Source organism: Saimiri boliviensis, chromosome 1 (assembly GCF_048565385.1).
Source record: "Saimiri boliviensis isolate mSaiBol1 chromosome 1, mSaiBol1.pri, whole genome shotgun sequence".
Lineage (NCBI taxonomy): Eukaryota > Metazoa > Chordata > Mammalia > Primates > Cebidae > Saimiri > Saimiri boliviensis.
Window position 1 is genome coordinate 215,586,500 of NC_133449.1, and position 17,549 is coordinate 215,604,048.

Consider the following 17,549-nt stretch of genomic DNA (forward strand, 5'->3'; position numbering starts at 1 on the left):
AAACCAGTACCAGCCACTCCAGAAATGTACCAAATGGTAAAAAGCATCGACACAATGAAGAAACTGCATCAACTAATGGGCAAAACAACCAACTAGCATCAAAATGGCAGGATCAAATTCACACATAACGATATTAACCTTAAATGTAAATGGGCTAAATGCCCCAATCAAAAGACACAGACTGGCAAATGGATAAAAAAAGCAAAACCTATTGGTGTGCTGTATCCAGGAAACCCATCTCACATGCAGGGACACACATGGGCTAAAAATAAAGGGATGAAGGAAATTTTACCAAGAAAATGGAGAGCAAAAACAAGCAGAAGTTGCAATCCTAATCTCTGATAAAATAGGCTTTAAACCAACAAAGATCAAAAGAGGCAAAGAAGGACATTGCATAATGGTAAAAGGATCAATGCAACAAGAAGAGCTGACAATCCTAAATGTATATGCACCCAATACAGGAGCACCCAGATACATAAAGCAAGTTCTTAATGATTTACAAAGAGACTTAGACTCCCACACAATAATAGTGGGAGACTTTAATATTCCACTGTCAATATTAGATTAATGAGGCAGAAAATTAACAAGGATATCCAGGACTTCAATTCAGATCTGGACCAAGGAAACCTTATAGACATCTACAGAACTCTCCACCCCAAATGCACAGAATATACATTCTTCTCAGCACCACATCACACCTACGCTAGAATGGACCACATAATTAGAAGTAAACCCCTCCTCAGCAAATACAAAGAAAAGAAATCATAACAAAGTCTGTCTGACCACAGTGCAAGCAAATTAGAACCCAGGATTAAGACACTCACTCAGAACTGCACAACTTTATGGAAACTGAAAAACTGGCTCTTGAATGTTGACTGGATAAACAATAAAATGAAGGCAGAAATAAAGTTGTGCTTCCAAACCAACAAGCATGAAGACATGACATACCAGAATCTCTGGGACACATTTAAAGCAGTGTCTAGAGGAAAATTTATAGCAGTTAATGCCCACATGAGAAGCAAGGAAAGATCTAAAATTGACACCCTATCATCAAAATTGAAAGAGCTAGAGGCGCAAGATCAAAAAAAACTCAAAACAGCAGAAGACTATGATCAGAGCAGAACTGAAGGAGATAGAGATAAGAGATAGAGATAATAGCTAAGATCAGAGCAGAACTGAAGGAGATACAGATACAGAAAACCCTTCAAAAAATCAATAAATCCAGGAGCTGGTTTTTTGAAAAGATCAACAAAATAGACTGCTAGCCAGATTAATTAAAAAAGAAAAGAGAAGAATCAAATAGATGCAATGAAAAACAATAAATGGGACATCACCACCGATTCCACAGAAATACAAACTACAAAAAACTCTATGCACATAAACCAGTAAACCTGGGAGAAATGGATAAATTCCTGGACACTTGTACCCTCCGAAGCCTAAACCAGGAAGAAGTTGAAACCCTGAATAGACTAATAACAAGGGCTGAAGTTGAGGCAGCAATTAATAGCCTACCAACCAAAAAAAGCTCAGGTCCAGACGGATTCACAGCCGAATTCTGCCAGACATACAAAGAGGAGCTTGTACCACTCCTGAAACTATTCCGAACAATCCAAAAAGAGGGAATCCTTCCCGTATTGTTTTATGAGACCAACATCATTCTGATACCAAAACCTGGTTGAGACTCCACCAAAAAAAAAGAAAACTTGATGCCAATATTCATGATGAACATAGACACAAAAATCTTCAATAAAATACTGGCAAACCAATTGCCACAGCATATCACAAAGCTAACCCATACGATCAAGTAGACTTCATACCAGGGATGCAAGGCAGGTTCAACATACACACATCTGTAAACATAATCCACCACATAAGCAGAACCAAAGACAAAACTACATGATTCTTTCAATAGATACAAAGAAGGCATTCAACAAAATTCAACAGCCTTTTATACTAAAACCTCTCAATAAATTAGGTATCGATGGAATATATCTCAAAATAATAAAAGCTATTTATGACAAACCCACAGCCAATATCATATTGAATGGGCAAAAACTAGAAGCATTCCCTTTGAAATCTGGCAGTAGACAAGGATGCCCTCTCTCACCACTCCTATTCAATATAGTACTGGAAGTTCTAGCCAGAGCAATCAGGCAAGAAAAAGAAATAAAGGGTATTCAGTTAGGAAAGGAGGAAGACAGATTGTCTCCATTTGCAGACAACATGATTGTATATTTAGAAGACCCCATTGGCTCAGCCCAAAATCTCCTGAAACTGATAAGCAACTTCAGCAAAGTCTCAGGATACAAAATCAATTTGCAGAAATCACAAGCATTCCTATACACCAATAACAGACTTAAAGAGAGCCAAATCAAGAATGAACTGCCATTCACAATTGCTACAAAGAGAATAAAATACCTAGGAATACAACTAACAAAGTATGTAAAGGACCTCTTCAAGGAAAACTATAGACCACTGCTCAAGGAAATAAGAGAGGACACAAACAGATGAAAAAGCATTCCATGCTCATGGTTAGGAAGAATCAATATTGTGAAAATGGCCATACTGCCCAAAGTAATTTATAGATTCAATGCTATCTCCATCAAGCTACCTATGACCCTCTTTACAAAACTGGAAAAAACACCTTAAAATTCATATGGAGCCAAAAGAGAGCCTGCATAGCCAAGACAATTCTAAGCAAAAAGAATGAAGTTGGAGGCATCATGCTACCTACCTGACTTCAAACTATACTACAAGGCTACTGTAATCAAAATAGCATAGTACTTGTACCAAAACAGATACGTAGACCAATGGAACAGAACAGAGGCCTCAGAGGCAACACCACACATCTACAACCATCTGATCTTTGACAGACCTGACAAAAGCAAGCAATGGAGAAAGGATTCCCTGTTTAATGAATGATGTTTGGGAAATTGGCTAGAACTGGACCCCTTCCTGACACCTTACACTAAAATTAACTCAAGATGGATTAAAGACTTACACATAACTCCTAACACCATAAAAACCCTAGAAGAAAACCTAGGCAAAACCATTCAGGACATAGGCATAGGTAAGGACTTCATGACTAAAATACCAAAAACATTGGCAACAAAAGCCAAAATAGACAAATGGGATCTAATTAAACTCCAGAGCTTCGTTACAAAAAAAGAAACAATCATTAGAGTGAACTGGCAACTAACAGAATGAGAAAAATTTTTTACAATCTACCCATATGACAAAGGGCTAATATCCATAATCTACAAAGAACTAAATAAATTTAGAAGAAAAAAGCAAACAATCTCATTCAAAAGTGGGTGAAAGATATGAACAGTCACTTTGCAAAAGACATTTATGAGGCCAACAAACATGAAAAAATGCACATCATCACTGGTCATTAGAGAAATGCAAATCAAAACTTCATTGAGATACCATCTGATACCAGTTAGAATGGCGATCATTAAAAAATCTAGAGACAACAGATGCTGGAGAGGATGTGGAGAAATAGGAACACTTTTGCACTGTTGATGCGAGTATAAATTAGTTCAACCATTGTGGAAGACAGTGGCAATTCCTCAAGAACCTAGAAATAGAAATTCCATTTGACTCAGCAATCTCATTACTGGGTATATATCCAAAGGATTATAAAACATTCTGTTATAAAGGCACATGCACACATATGTTCATTGCAGCACTGTTTACAATAGCAAAGAAGTGGAACCAACCCAAATGCCCATCGATGATAGACTGGACAAGGAAAATGTGGCACAAATACACCATGGAATACTACGCAGCCGTAAAAATCGATAAGTTCATGTGCTTTGTAGGGACATGGATGAATCTGGAAACCTTCATTCTCAGCAAAGTGACACAAGCACAGGCAATCAAACAACACATGTTTTTACTTATAGGTGGATGTTGAACAATGAGATCATATGGATACAGGAGGGGAACATCACACACTGGGGTCTGTTGTGAGGGAATAGGGGAGGCACAGCAGGAGTTTGGGGAGGTTGGGGCGGGATAACATGGGGAGAAATGCCAGATATAGGTGACAGGGGGATGGAGGCAGCAAACCACATTGCCATGAATGTACCTGTGCAATAATCCTGCATGTTCTGCACACATACCTGAGATCCTAAAGTGCGATGAAATGCATATTTAAGAAAAAAAAAAGTGTCTGGTCCTGCTCTGCTAGCACAGTTGATTCCTTTTCTGTATCTTTTTTAGTCAAGGGATATTAAGTATGGCCTAGAATAGTCTTTTTTTTTTTTTTTTTTTTTTTTTTGAGACTGAGTTTCGTTCTCGTTACCCAGGCTGGAGTGCAATGGCGCGATCTCGGCTCACCGCAACCTCTGCCTCCTGGGTTCAGGCAATTCTCCTGCCTCAGCCTCCTGAGTAGCTGGGATTACAGGCACGCGCCACCATGCTCAGCTAATTTTTTGTATTTTTAGTAGTGATGGGGTTTCACCATGTTGACCAGGATGGTCTCGATCTCTTGACCTTGTGATCCACCCGTCTTGGCCTCCCAAAGTGCTGGGATTACAGGCTTGAACCACCGCGCCCAGCCCTAGAATAGTCTTATGAGTTTGATGGTTTAGTTGAGCCCGTAAAAGATCCCCTAGTGGATTTTGTAGACATTGTTAGTTGGGTTTCACTTTTTAGAATGTTTGGTTTAAAAGTCTAAAGGTAAAAACTATAATTTGATGACCTTAGTCAAGCTGCAGATATTTAAGTACTAGAGGCACATGGAAACTTAAGTTTTCTCTTTCCTACTGCTGAGAGGCCATTAACAGATATTATCTCCACAAACTGTGGAGGAAAGACTCAGCTATAGTACTATTCTCTGTAAGCAGTAGAAACAACTGCTGGTTCTTAGATCTCCTTTAGTCATAGATGGGCCTGGCTGGCACTTTCTCTCAAATCTTGTGACTCACAAAATTTTGCTCATTTTTCTTTCATGATGATTCATTCTAACCCTTTCTCTCCATTCACTCTGCTACCACCCTGAGGAGTATTATAGTGTTTATCATTTCATGTACATATATATGGATGTACTGAAGTACTCCTTGCTTTTAGGCTTTGTGTAATCTGGGCTGCATTGCCTGTGTGATCCTAGACTGAGTTGCATGACAGAGTTTTGTCTAGGATTTTCAGGCTATTAATGTGTATTGCAGATTTGTCTGGAGCATAAGGTTCCTGGAAATAGATAGTGAGAGGGAAAGTTAGAAAGGTAGATTTACAGAAGATGTTGGCTAACGAGTTCCAGTTACTTTGTAGGCAAAATCATTTTGGTAAATGACTTCTTTTTTTTTAGTAGTAGAGTGGCTTGATCAGAGCAGGACTTCAAAAAAAAAGATTGATCTGACAACAGTAAAGGGAAAGACTAGAGCAAAGTTCCCCAAACACCAAGTTATGATTGATACCAGTTCGCGGCCTGTTAGGAAATGACTGCACAGGATGTGGGCAGCAGGCGAGCAAGCCAAAGCTTCATCTGTATTTACAGTTGTTCCCCATTGCTTGCATTACCACCTGAGCTCCACCACCTGTCAGATCAGCTGCAGTACTAGATTATCTTAGGAGCATGAACCCTATTGTGAACTGTGCATATGAGGGATCTAGGTTGTGCACTCCTTATAAGAATCAAATGCCTGATGATCTGTCTTCTATCATCCCCAGATTTCTGTCTCCTATCACTCGCCCCCAGATAGGACAACCTAATTGCAGGAAAACAAGCTTAGAGCTCCCACTGATTCTACATTACAGTTAGTTGTATAATTATTTCATTATATATTACAATAGAAATAAAGTGCACAGTAAAGTTTGTGCACCTGAATCATCCCGAAACCATCCTTCCCGCTCTGTGGATAACTGTCTTCCACAAAACTGGTCCCTGAAGCCAAAAAGGTTGGTGGCCACTGGACTGGAAAAAAATGAGACTAAAGTCTAATGTAAGAAAACCTAAATAGTGGTGAGAATGGAAAGAATGAGACAAATAGGATCCCAACAGTATAAAGGAAGAATTGGTGACAGTGAGGAGACAGCAGGGAGAAACTCACTGAGGTCTGATGGTATGGATTTGTAATGGACCCATTAACCTTGGTGTCAGGACAATCCAACAGGAACAAAAGAAGTAATACTCCTGACACACTACTGCTTCTGAAGTCTTTATGTATTAATACCTCTAACTTATTAAAGGCTAGGATCATGGGATACTTACCATTCTTCCACCTCCACTTCCAGCACAGAGCTTAATGGGGACAGAGTAATCTATGCGTATCTAATACATATATATATATATATATATATATATATATATAGATATATATACACACACACACACACATACATATATACGTATATGTAATCCTGTCCATATATGGAGTATTTAGGACCATCACAAGTATTTAGAATGGTTAGTTATGCCATTTTATGCTATCAGTAGGTGAAAACTCTGCTAACTTTGCTGACTTTCCACTCTAGAAACTCTGCTAACTTTCCACCTATTGACAGTTATGCTATCAATAGGTGGAAACTCTACTAACTCTCCTTTTATTTTGTTTTCATATTTTGTTCATTGTGAGCTATAACTAGGGTGATCAAGTGTCCAGGATTTTTCTATATAGTCCCCTTTAGACCTATTTTCTCACTGCAATTACTGATAATATCTCTCTTCACTCTCAAAAGTTTGAACAACAAGTTGTATGGTCACTCCAGGTATGTCTACAGAGAAGTGCTCAATATGTATGGTTAGTTTTAAGAATAACTATAAAGAAAACACTGATCATCCCAGTGTTCTATAAAGAAAAAACTATCATCCCAGACAAGAAATGGAACACTAGCAGCCACTAAAAGTCAGTTTCTTAGTCACAACTTCATTCCCTTCCTTAATGTTCACCACTATCCTCATTTTTATAATAACCATTTTCTTACCCTTTAAACTAATAAAAGCTAAATTATCAAAGCCTAAAATCCCTACAAGATTTTCCTTCCAACTGTTTTATTCAATCTTCAGTGTGGGTAATTTCATATTTATGTTACTAAGAAATGTCTTTGGAAGTATGTTTGTATTTTAATATGTGACTGCAAGGTTGTAGATCATCAACCTGAAGATAAATGTGTTTTTGTTATTCATTTATTACACTAAGATTTAATAAACAAGAAGACACAGCTCTTGGCCTCAAGAATTTGATAATCTAACTTGTAATTACAATACAGCTCCTTCAATGCAATAATAGGAAGCATTCACAAGTTGGTGTTAGAAGACATTACCTAGTCCTTGGGAAAAATAGGGCAGACTTTCCAGAGGAAGTGATATCTCATTTCAGAACTGAAGACAAGTAGGGAGTATGCAGTAGAAGGTGGTATGGGAAGTGAGTACAGAGCACAGAGATCACTTTCTGGACAAATGCAATACTCCATAGATAAACAAAATATGGCACCATTACGTTACTTCAGGTTGCTCCCTACAACTGAAATACAGCGAATGTTCTCTGTCTTCTCAGGGCAAAGGGATGCCTTTGGGGTCAAGGTGTTTTGTAGGGCAATGGTTGAAAGATACAGTTCAATAGACAATGCTAGATCATAAAGGGCCTTGAATGTCTTACTAAGGAATTTGAGGACCAGGCACAGTGGCTCATGCCTGTAATCCCAGGACTTTGGGAGGCCAAGGTGGGTGAATCACCTAAAGTCTGGAGTTCGAGACCAGCCTGGCCAACATGGTTAAACCCATCTCTACTGTAAATACAAAAATTATCTTAGCATGTTGGCACGTGGCTGTAATCCCAGCTACTTGGGAAGCTGAGGCAAGAGAATCGCTTGAACCTGGGAAGCAGTGAATTTGCAGTGAGCCAAAGTGGTGCCACCACACTCCAACCCAGGCAACAGAGCAGGACTTTGTCTGAAAAGAAAAAAAAAGGGAGGTTGAGCTTAATTCTGAGAGCAATGAGAAAACTGGAGGATTCTAAGCAGGGAGTGAATAACTTGGCAACATGATCATATTTGCATTCTTGACAGGTTGTTCTCACTACAGAATTAGAGCATGTAAATAGTTAGTCCTACAGGGAAGGAAGCTAGGCTACAGATTGTTGTGGTCATCTACTTGTAAAATGATGGCGGCTTGTGGTAACCTAGATGAAATGAGAGAGAAGTAGATGGACTTGAGAGACAGTTGGTGGCAGGATCAATAAGATTTTAAGGACTGATTATGTGAGAAACTTGGGGAGAGAGAAGATGATTCTCAGATTTCAGCTGGACGTAGCGAGCTTAGTTAATACAGATTTGTAGAGGAAGTTTTTAGTACAGTGTTGGATTGGTTGAGTTTGACATGTCTGTGGTACATACAGAAGGAAATGACCATTAAGTAATTGGCTTTGTGGCTCTGGAGAGAAATGTAGGACAGAGAAAGGCGTAGGGAAAACTAACTTCTAGATGGCAAGTGAAGCCATGCATGTGGGGACCTTAATAATTTATTACAAAATTTCTAAAAAGGAAAATATGATTGTATACATTGTCTAATATCCATGACCTTCTTAGGAAATGAGTCTTTTCGTGTTCAAGCTTCTAAGAAATGTTTGTACAAAACATTTTCATGATGTTTCATTTTTTCACAGTTTGCTTTTTGATCAGTATTATTTCATTTTTTAGTTTGTTTTTGTTTTTCACATTATTCAGGTTTTGGCTTTAACCACAATGTCAGCCATAGAAATAAACACAGCAAAATGAAATTATTATATAACTTTTGCAACTTCAGCAACATACATACATTTATTTGGATTTAGCAAGTTAGGAAAAATATAAAAGGCCTTAGGTTTCTATATTTAGGTTTTTATTCCCAATTCCAAAAGTACAACATGTATAGAAAATGCTTTTTGAAAAAAAACATATATTTTTCAATAATTTCAACAGAAATTATTATTCGTTTTTCCTAATTTTTAGCTTACAGAGATACTTAAAATATTATAAATAAAATAATTTAGATATATATAATATTAAATATTTTCACATCTAAATATGAGAATGTAAATAAATTTTTTAGTATTACATTGTTTTATAAAAAGAATAACTTTCTGCTATATAATTCTAATGTACTTACTAATTTTTGAGGGGCCTTCAAAAATTCATGAAAAATGCATATTACAAAAAATCTATGTATATATTTCATTTTTATTGCACCAAGATAAACTCTTAACTTGCTGTAACATGCCTGAACATGATCTCATTCAAGGCACTAAGAAGTATAGAACATCATTTTGAAAAGAGCACCTGTCAGAGCAATATGAATTCTGCTAACATTGAAGCAAGAACAAGCATCAAATTTATAGTGAAGCTTGGGTGTAAGAATGGTAAAGTCACTGATGTTTTGCAAAAAGTTTATGAAGACATTGTCCCAAAGAAATCAGTAGTTTAAAAATGGCCAACTTACTTGAATAAGGGACAGGACAATGTTAAAGGTGAAGCTCACGGCAGCTGACCATCTGCATGAATTTGAGAGAAAAAAATTATCTTGTTTGTACCCTAATTGATGAGATCAGTGATTAGCAACAGAAACAGTAGCTGACATATAGATGTCCCAGTTGGTTCCACTTATGCAATCTTGACTGAAAAATTCAAGATGAAAAAAACTTTCCACTCAATGTGTACCAAAACTGTTGCACCCAGATCAGCTCTAGACAAGAGCAGATATTTCACTGGACATTTTTAACCATTTGTATCAAAATCCTGAAACATCTCTTTGAAGAATTATAACAGGAGATGAAACATGGCTTTACTAGTACAATCCTGAAGACAAACCACAATCAAAGCAATGGCTACCAAGAGGTGGAAGTGGTCCAGGCAAAACAAAATATAACCTGTCAGGAGCAAAGGTTCTGGCAACAGTCTGGGGAGATGCCCAGTGCATTTTGCTTATTAACTTCCTAGAAGGCCAAAGAACAATAGCATCTGTTTATTATGAGAGTATTTTGAGAAATTTAGCCAAAGCTTTAGGAGAAATATGCCTGGGAAAGCTTCATCAGAGAGTTCTTAACCATGAGGATATCCTGCTCATTCCTCTCATCAAACAAGGGTAATTTTGCAGGAGTTTCTCTGGGAAATCATTAGGCATCCACCTTGCAGTCCTGATTTGGCTCCTTTTGACTTTTAGTTTTCTAATCTTAAAAAATATTTAAAGGCACCACTTTTCTTGACTTAGTAATGTAAAAATAACTTCATTGACATGTTTAAATTGCCGGGACCCTGAGTTCTTTAGGGTAGACTAAAAGGCTGGTATCATCACTTTAAAAAGTTTCTTGATCTTGATGAAACGTTCAGAAATAAAGTTTCTTTTTTTATTTTTATCTTTTAATTCTTGTTTTTTTACATACTTTTTGAAGTCCTCTCATATTCTCTCATTTGAATTTTCAATGTAGTTCTTTTGTATTATTTTCATTTTGAATGAGCTATAACCATTGTTATTTCTTATGCTGTGTATGTAGCATGTATTTTAATTTGTTGTTTGCTATGATAATAATTAGATACACTATGTAATATGTGATATTTTTTTCCCATATAGGAAAATGGTTCTCCTGAAGAACATGCAATCTATGTTTGGGATCATTTCATAGCTAAGTCTGCTGCTGAGAATGTATTTTTTGTTGCTCACAGCTACGGGGGACTTGCTTTTGTTGAACTGGTAAGTGCATATTTTATTCTTTTTAGTTCTGTTCTCCTTGTAGGTTTATCCCCTCTTCCTTCTTTCTTTTGGTATCATTACTCTTTAAGTTATGTTATAAAGGATAAAAATAATGTACTTTGATTAAATAATTTTATGATGCTTGAAAAGAATTTATTAATTTACTTATTTATTTTATGGTGACAGAGCTTTTTAGTGGTAACCAGAAAGCTTTTTGCCTTTTCCTTATTTACATGCTAGTTTTTAATTTCTACATTATCATGTCAATTATCATACATTTCATATTTATTATGTTTCCTGCTTTATGTATGACCATTGAGGCTTATGTATACACCATTGAGGCTTATGTTATCTATAAAGTATTTAAAATTTCAAGAGACCTTTTGAATACTTGAGAATATTTTGATAGTTTTTAACTGACTTGTACTTGATACTTGATCAGAATTTTATATAATTAATATTAAAACTACCAGAAAGCTTCCATTAATCTGCTTCTAACTAGAATACATTGTTTGGTCATAGAAATCTTCATATTTCAAAATAATTGGATTATTGGAGTTAAGATTATGTGTACATGATGGAAAAAAATGACCAAAATTCCTGAATGCCGTCTGTTTTAGATGGACTATTACAATGTCATAATCATGGGCCAGCATGGTTAATGTGATATAATCAATTCTAATAATGGATTAAAGAAGAATTCATGCCTCCCTATCCATAATATCTTATGTTACAGGAAGTTACCAATCCTATCATAAAATAATTAATTTGATAAAAATAAAGTTGATAATTTTAAATCCAAATAGATCTAAGTGAACATTAAACCAGAGACACTTTGACCTGTTTCTCTCTGACATGGAAATTAAATATAGTTCTATGACCTTTTCAACCTCCCTGTGCTTATCCTCTTGATTTAGTTATAAAATTGGTAGTGACATCTGAGAATATTTTAGCTGACCTAACTCTACAAGTGCTTCTACTGTCTTAAGATCAATAAATTGTTAAGTTAAATCATTTATTTCCTAAATTTATTTCAGTTTTTAGGGATTATTTTCAACTAATTTTAACTGTACTGAATTAATTTATTTATTTTGATATATCTTAAGATAGCTCTTTAACATACTAGTATGATGTACTTTTTAAAATATGAATGTTGTTTTTCAAATAATTCCTTTCAATCCCTACAGATATAGATATATAGCTGTATATCTAAATATATAGTTATATATCTCCATAGATATAGATTATATATAGCTTATTTTTTCTTTGTAAGCTGTTAAATTACTTAAAGCATGAAATTTCTTGACTTGTAGAGTGACTTAAAATATGTCTGAAAGTCTACAAGGCTAATCAAATTTCAGAGTTCTATATAACATAAATTCCCATTTTTAAACTTTAAGACAGTTTATGAAAACCTTTACACACCAAACTTGAAATTTACATGCCTTTTGGACAGTTTTTAAAATGAACTGAAGATGCCGGAGTTAACAGATGACCAGTGTGTCAGTCCTATTTTGCCCGTCCTGCTTGTCACACACTGGTGGATATTTCTTCACTTTTGTTCCACTTTAATATAAAGCACACAGATGTTTCAGAACAAGACTTGACTTCTGACCTTGAGGCTATTAGGGTCAGGGTCCTCAGGGCCTGTGAAATTATCACAAGCTGAGCTAAAGTTTTTCTCCATCACAGGAAGTAACCAGTAAGTAAGAAGTTAAAAAGGAGCTTTGTCAGAGAGACAAGATGGTCTCAGTAAGGGTCAGCTTCTGTAGTCTGCTATCTCTGCAGGAGGCACATGCATGGGAGGAGGAATATAATATAACCACTGGCACATCACATATCTGTCAGGCAACGCCAGGGCTGAGAAGTCTATTTAATGTAATATACGTTGTTTAGGTTTTAAAGTATTAATGACAATTATCTCATCGTCTTCTTTTTTTTTTTTTTTTCCTACTTTTTGTGAAATACTTTGATTGGGGGTATGTAATGGAAGCATACAAATAGTGTCAAATGAATAAAGAGTGGCTCCTGACCTAATACTATGGATTCCTTTAAGCAAATAACATTGTACCCTGATGAATTTTACATTATTTTTTGACAAATTTGATTAACATGTTTAGGTCTAGTATGTTTTTGTTTGAAAGGCCTTCTAAAATACAATATTGTTAAAGAAATAATAAACAATTGAAATGTTTTTTAATCTTTTGCTTTTGCCTAAAACTGAAAAAAAAAAAAAAGTTACTCAATTTTAGGCAAAAGCAAAAGATTTGAAAATTCGTGGTGTTAAAATGTTCACAAATACGCGTTCTTTCAGGACTTTTCAACATAATTGTACTGTATGAAATGTTTTACTTTTGTTCAAAATTTTAATATTAACTTTACAAGCAAGTAAATTATAAAGATTAATATGTAAATCTTAAATTATGATTTGTTTTTTTTGTACCAGTAGTGCATTATACATGTCAGACAGTAAATCCTTTGGATTTCAGTGATTTAAATTGTCATAAAATTTTGCTTTGTATTAAAGATCACACACACACACACACACATACACATACACACACACACATACACACATACACACATTTCTTAGGGAACTGTCTTAGTTTGTAGCATCATCATCATGTTTGAATGCATGGAAATTGTCTTTCTACCATTGTCATACAAGTTCACATGCTTTATGTTGTGAGTTTCAAAAAAATTTTTATTTAATGTAAATAAATGTATTTACATTAATGTACTTTTAAATGTAAACTGTAGCAAGTAGTTTTACCAGTAAATGCAATTACTTATGGCTTTAATATTTTGCTATTGTTGTTTTTGAAAAGTGAGAATATAATTTACTATTATATTGTATCTTAAAGTGTTGAATTTATCCTGAAGAATATCTTATAATCAGAGGTTTCTTTTCAAAACCTTGTTAATTTTATGGTAGTAAATCTTACAACCTGGTTAGATCTAACATCATAAAAAAAGTATATATTTTACTATAGTAAGTAACATGATATTGAAAATATGCTATTAACTGCTTTTACTCTCACCATATGGTCACAACTTAAATTTTCAATTATCTAAACTTTCTGTGTTCCTAGTAAAAATAAATTTTGATAAGACAACTCTTTATTGTAGGATTTAGTCATTAAAAACAAAAGGAAAGAACTGTTTCATCTCATGAATTGATAATAAACTTTTAAAAGTAATATATCTGCCTCTGTTATCTTTTCTGTATACATAAAATAATGCCAATATGGAAAGTTACATTATTAAACCATCATTTACAAAGCCTGAAATTTCTTAAAAATTTTACTTTGCAGGTAATAGAATTAGTAACCGTAATTAGAATGTATTTACCAAATTCATCTGGAAAGAAATCTACAAATAATGCAACTTACTTTTGCCTTATTATTTGTTGTAAAAAATTCAGGCTCAGTTTTTGAAAATTAACTGTCATTTTAAAACAATGCAGTTTTTGACCTTCTTCATCATCTTTTTCTCCAGCCACTATGATGAAGTGATTTCGTCGCTTTTATTTTTGGCCATTTCAGTGTTTTGTTCATATCTTTCTAGGTGATCAGTTTGGCAGAATGAAGTAACCTTAACTTTTTTATTTAATTTGGAAATTAGCAGGCTTTCTTTGTCAGTGCTCAGTTAATGATCTCAGCACACCTTACTTTCCCTGTTTGCAGTGCTCAATATATCAATTTGAATCAAAATTTACTTGCTTAGCCAAAACAAGAGTGTTCATATATTTTTATAAACATGTTAAGTAATTTTTAAAATATATGTTATTAATTGAATCATCTCAACCGATACAAAATTTGTATTTTTCTTACTACTTTTATTTCCTTTTCCATGTTATTAGTAGTATATTCACAACCATCATTAAAAAATCACTTAGAAATGTGTGAAAACAGCCCCTTTTGAAAGTGTATCGCTACCCACTTTTGATTTTGGTTTCTCCATGCTTGTCAGCACTTGATTGGCACCTCACTTGCATGTGAATTAAGGAATGAAGGGAACTCTATTTTCCTGCCATTGTTCCATGCTGCGCTCCCTGGCCTCCAGGCAGCCTAAGCTGCCCTTCAGCAGCTGATAGAGGACTGGTTTTTGGACATAGCTGTGTGAGGACACTCAACCTCTCTCTACTCTCAGTAGATCTTTTTAAATTGCCTGGAGCATGATTTCGATTTACACTGACAAGAAAATGGGACTAAAATAATTAGTCTTTTACGTCAGCTAACTATGACCTTAAAGAAATGTCATTTATATTTTGTCCACGAGGAACAAAGTAAACTGGATATTGGTAAGATATCTGCATAATGTGATCAATGAGAACAGCTAAAAGTTGGGCTGCTAGGAATCAAAAATTGAGGGAAGTGAAAATGAGGGAGGTAAGCAAGAAAAGCTGAGTCATAATGGCATCCAGATAACTCAGGCCAAAAATACTCTTATAAACCTACTTTAAAAATTCAGGTAATTCAGTTAAAATAAGTTGCCTTTTCTAATATAACAACAAGATATATACTAGTTAGTTTTGTTAAAGTTATCTTTTGTGTCCAATCTTGTTTTGCCTAGATGATCTAGAAACATCTTGAGGATAAAGAGTCTAATATTGCCCTTATCCCACGTTTGAAAATAATGTATATTACAACAACATTAAATATCTGCACAGTTAGTTGACCAACATATAAAGTTTAAGCCTTAACTCTTTTACTAACCAAATTTAGTAATTCTCCCTACTCTCCATTTAAATATTGACTGATTTGGGAATTCCACCTAATCAGTTACTTCACATTAGGCAGTGTTACTTTTTTTGTTCTAGTGTAAGACATCTGTAGACTCCTTGTTGCTGGCATGGCCAGCTCTCAGTCTGACTGAAAAGTTTGCTTTTCTGTGACGCACTTTTGTAGGTATAGTCTTATCAATAAAATAGGAAAACGACTAAACTAAATTATGATATAAGTAAATTATCATTACAATAATATCTTTACAATGTTATATGGCAGTCTATGAAATAAGTCTAGAAAACTTTCTATCTCATCCCCAATTGTTGGTTCAACTTCACCTTTTATTTAATAATTAGCTTACATTTGCTTGTTTGCATTTCTTAAAATTTTTTATTTCTGAGATGCAATTTACATACTTTTCTCAAGATATAATGGAAATGTATTAAGCTTCATTGAAATATGATTTACATACCATAAAATTCATCCTTTAAATAAAGTATACAGTTCAAAGTCTTTTTGCGTATTTGCAAACTTGTACAACTATCAGTACTATCTAATTTTAGAACATGTTCATCGCCCCAAAAGAAATTCCATACCCATTACCCATTTCTCCCCATACTTACAATCCTATCAGCAGTGTATGAGGGTTCCAGTTTCTCCACGTCCTCAGCAGCACTTATTGTTATCTGTCTCTTTTTTATTTTAGCTATCCTAGTAAGTGTGAAGTGGCAACTCACTGTAGTTTGTTTTTTTTTTTTTTCATTTCTCTGATGAATAATGATGTTATGCCTCTTTATATGTGCTGTTGGCCATCGGTATTTTTTTGAAGAAATGTCTACTCAAATCCTTAGTCCATTTTTAAATTGGGTTGTCATTTTTTAAAAATTTTTCATAGATCTTTATATATTGGTACAAATCTCTTACCAATAAATGACTGTGAAAATTTTCTCCCATTACATGGATTACTAAGTCTTGATGATTTCCTTTAAAGTACAGAAGTTGTAATTTTGATGAAGTCCAATTTATCTAGTTTTTGTTTCTGTCATTTAGTTTTTGTATTTAGTGTGAGGTAGGGGTACAATTTAATTCTTTTGAATATGGATATTTAGTTATCTCAACACCATTTGTTGAAAAAGACTCTTCTTTCTCCTTTGGTTTGTCTTAGCAACTTTGTCAAAAATCAATTGACTATAAATGTAAGGGTTTGCTTCTGGACTCTGTATACATTTATTTCATATATATGCCTGTCCTCATACCAGTACCACACTGACTTGATTACTGTAGCTTTCTACTAAGTTTTGAAATCAGGGAGGAGATCCTCCAACTTTGTTAATTCTTTTTTGAGATGATTTTGGCTATTCTAGGTCTTCTGCTTCCATATGAATTTTAAGACTGATTTGTTAATTTCCATAAAAATAAAAAAGGAGCAAAGATTTGTATTGGGATTGATTAAACTCATAGGTTAATTTGAGGAGTGTTGCCATCTTGACAATCTTAAGTTTTCTAATCCGTGACAATGGGCTTTCTTTCTATTTATTTCTGTCTTCCTTCAAAAAGGTTTTGTGGTTTTCCATGTGCAAATCTGATGCTTCTCTTAAATTTATTGCTAAGCATTTAATTCATTTTGAAGCTATTCTAAGTGAAACTGTTTTCTTAATTTCATTTTCATATTACACAGTACTATTATATAGAGACATGATTGATTTTTATTAGTCTTTTATTTTGCAACCTTGCTGAACTCACCATTTTTAGTTCTAATCTGTGTGTGTGTGTGTGTGTGTGTGTGTGTGTGTGTGTATTTCTAAGGAGTTTTCATATTCAAGATGATCTCATTTGTGAATACAGATATTTTTACTTCTTCCTTTTTACTCTGGATGTATGTTTATCTAATTTATTTATTTTTGGTTTTTTGCCAAATTCCCCTGGCTAGAACCTCTAATATAAGGTTGAATAGAGGTGGTTAGCATGGACATCCTTATCTTGTTCTAGATCTTACAAGGAAATTGTTCAGTATTTGATTGTTAAGTATGATATTAGTTGTGATTGTTTTAATTTCTGATAGATTGTTTCCCCTAAGAAACTAGTGTACTCCTTAATGTTTATATCCTTCAGGCACACCAAGATTCTGTTGTTTGAAAGACTCTTGAAATGGC

At 34.6% G+C, this 17,549-nt stretch overlaps 1 protein-coding gene across 20 annotated transcripts in view; it reads left to right on the forward strand.

Annotated features, from left to right (window-relative positions):
• Window positions 1-17,549, forward strand: part of ARB2A (ARB2 cotranscriptional regulator A) — a 505,249-nt gene that overhangs the window by 287,742 nt on the left and 199,958 nt on the right. For all 20 annotated transcript variants that reach the window (XM_074383667.1, XM_003920753.4, XM_010340429.3 and 17 more), the window contains one exon: window positions 10,550-10,669. In XM_074383667.1, coding sequence (XP_074239768.1) covers window positions 10,550-10,669 — 120 coding nt within the window. The remainder of the gene's footprint in view (window positions 1-10,549; window positions 10,670-17,549) is intronic.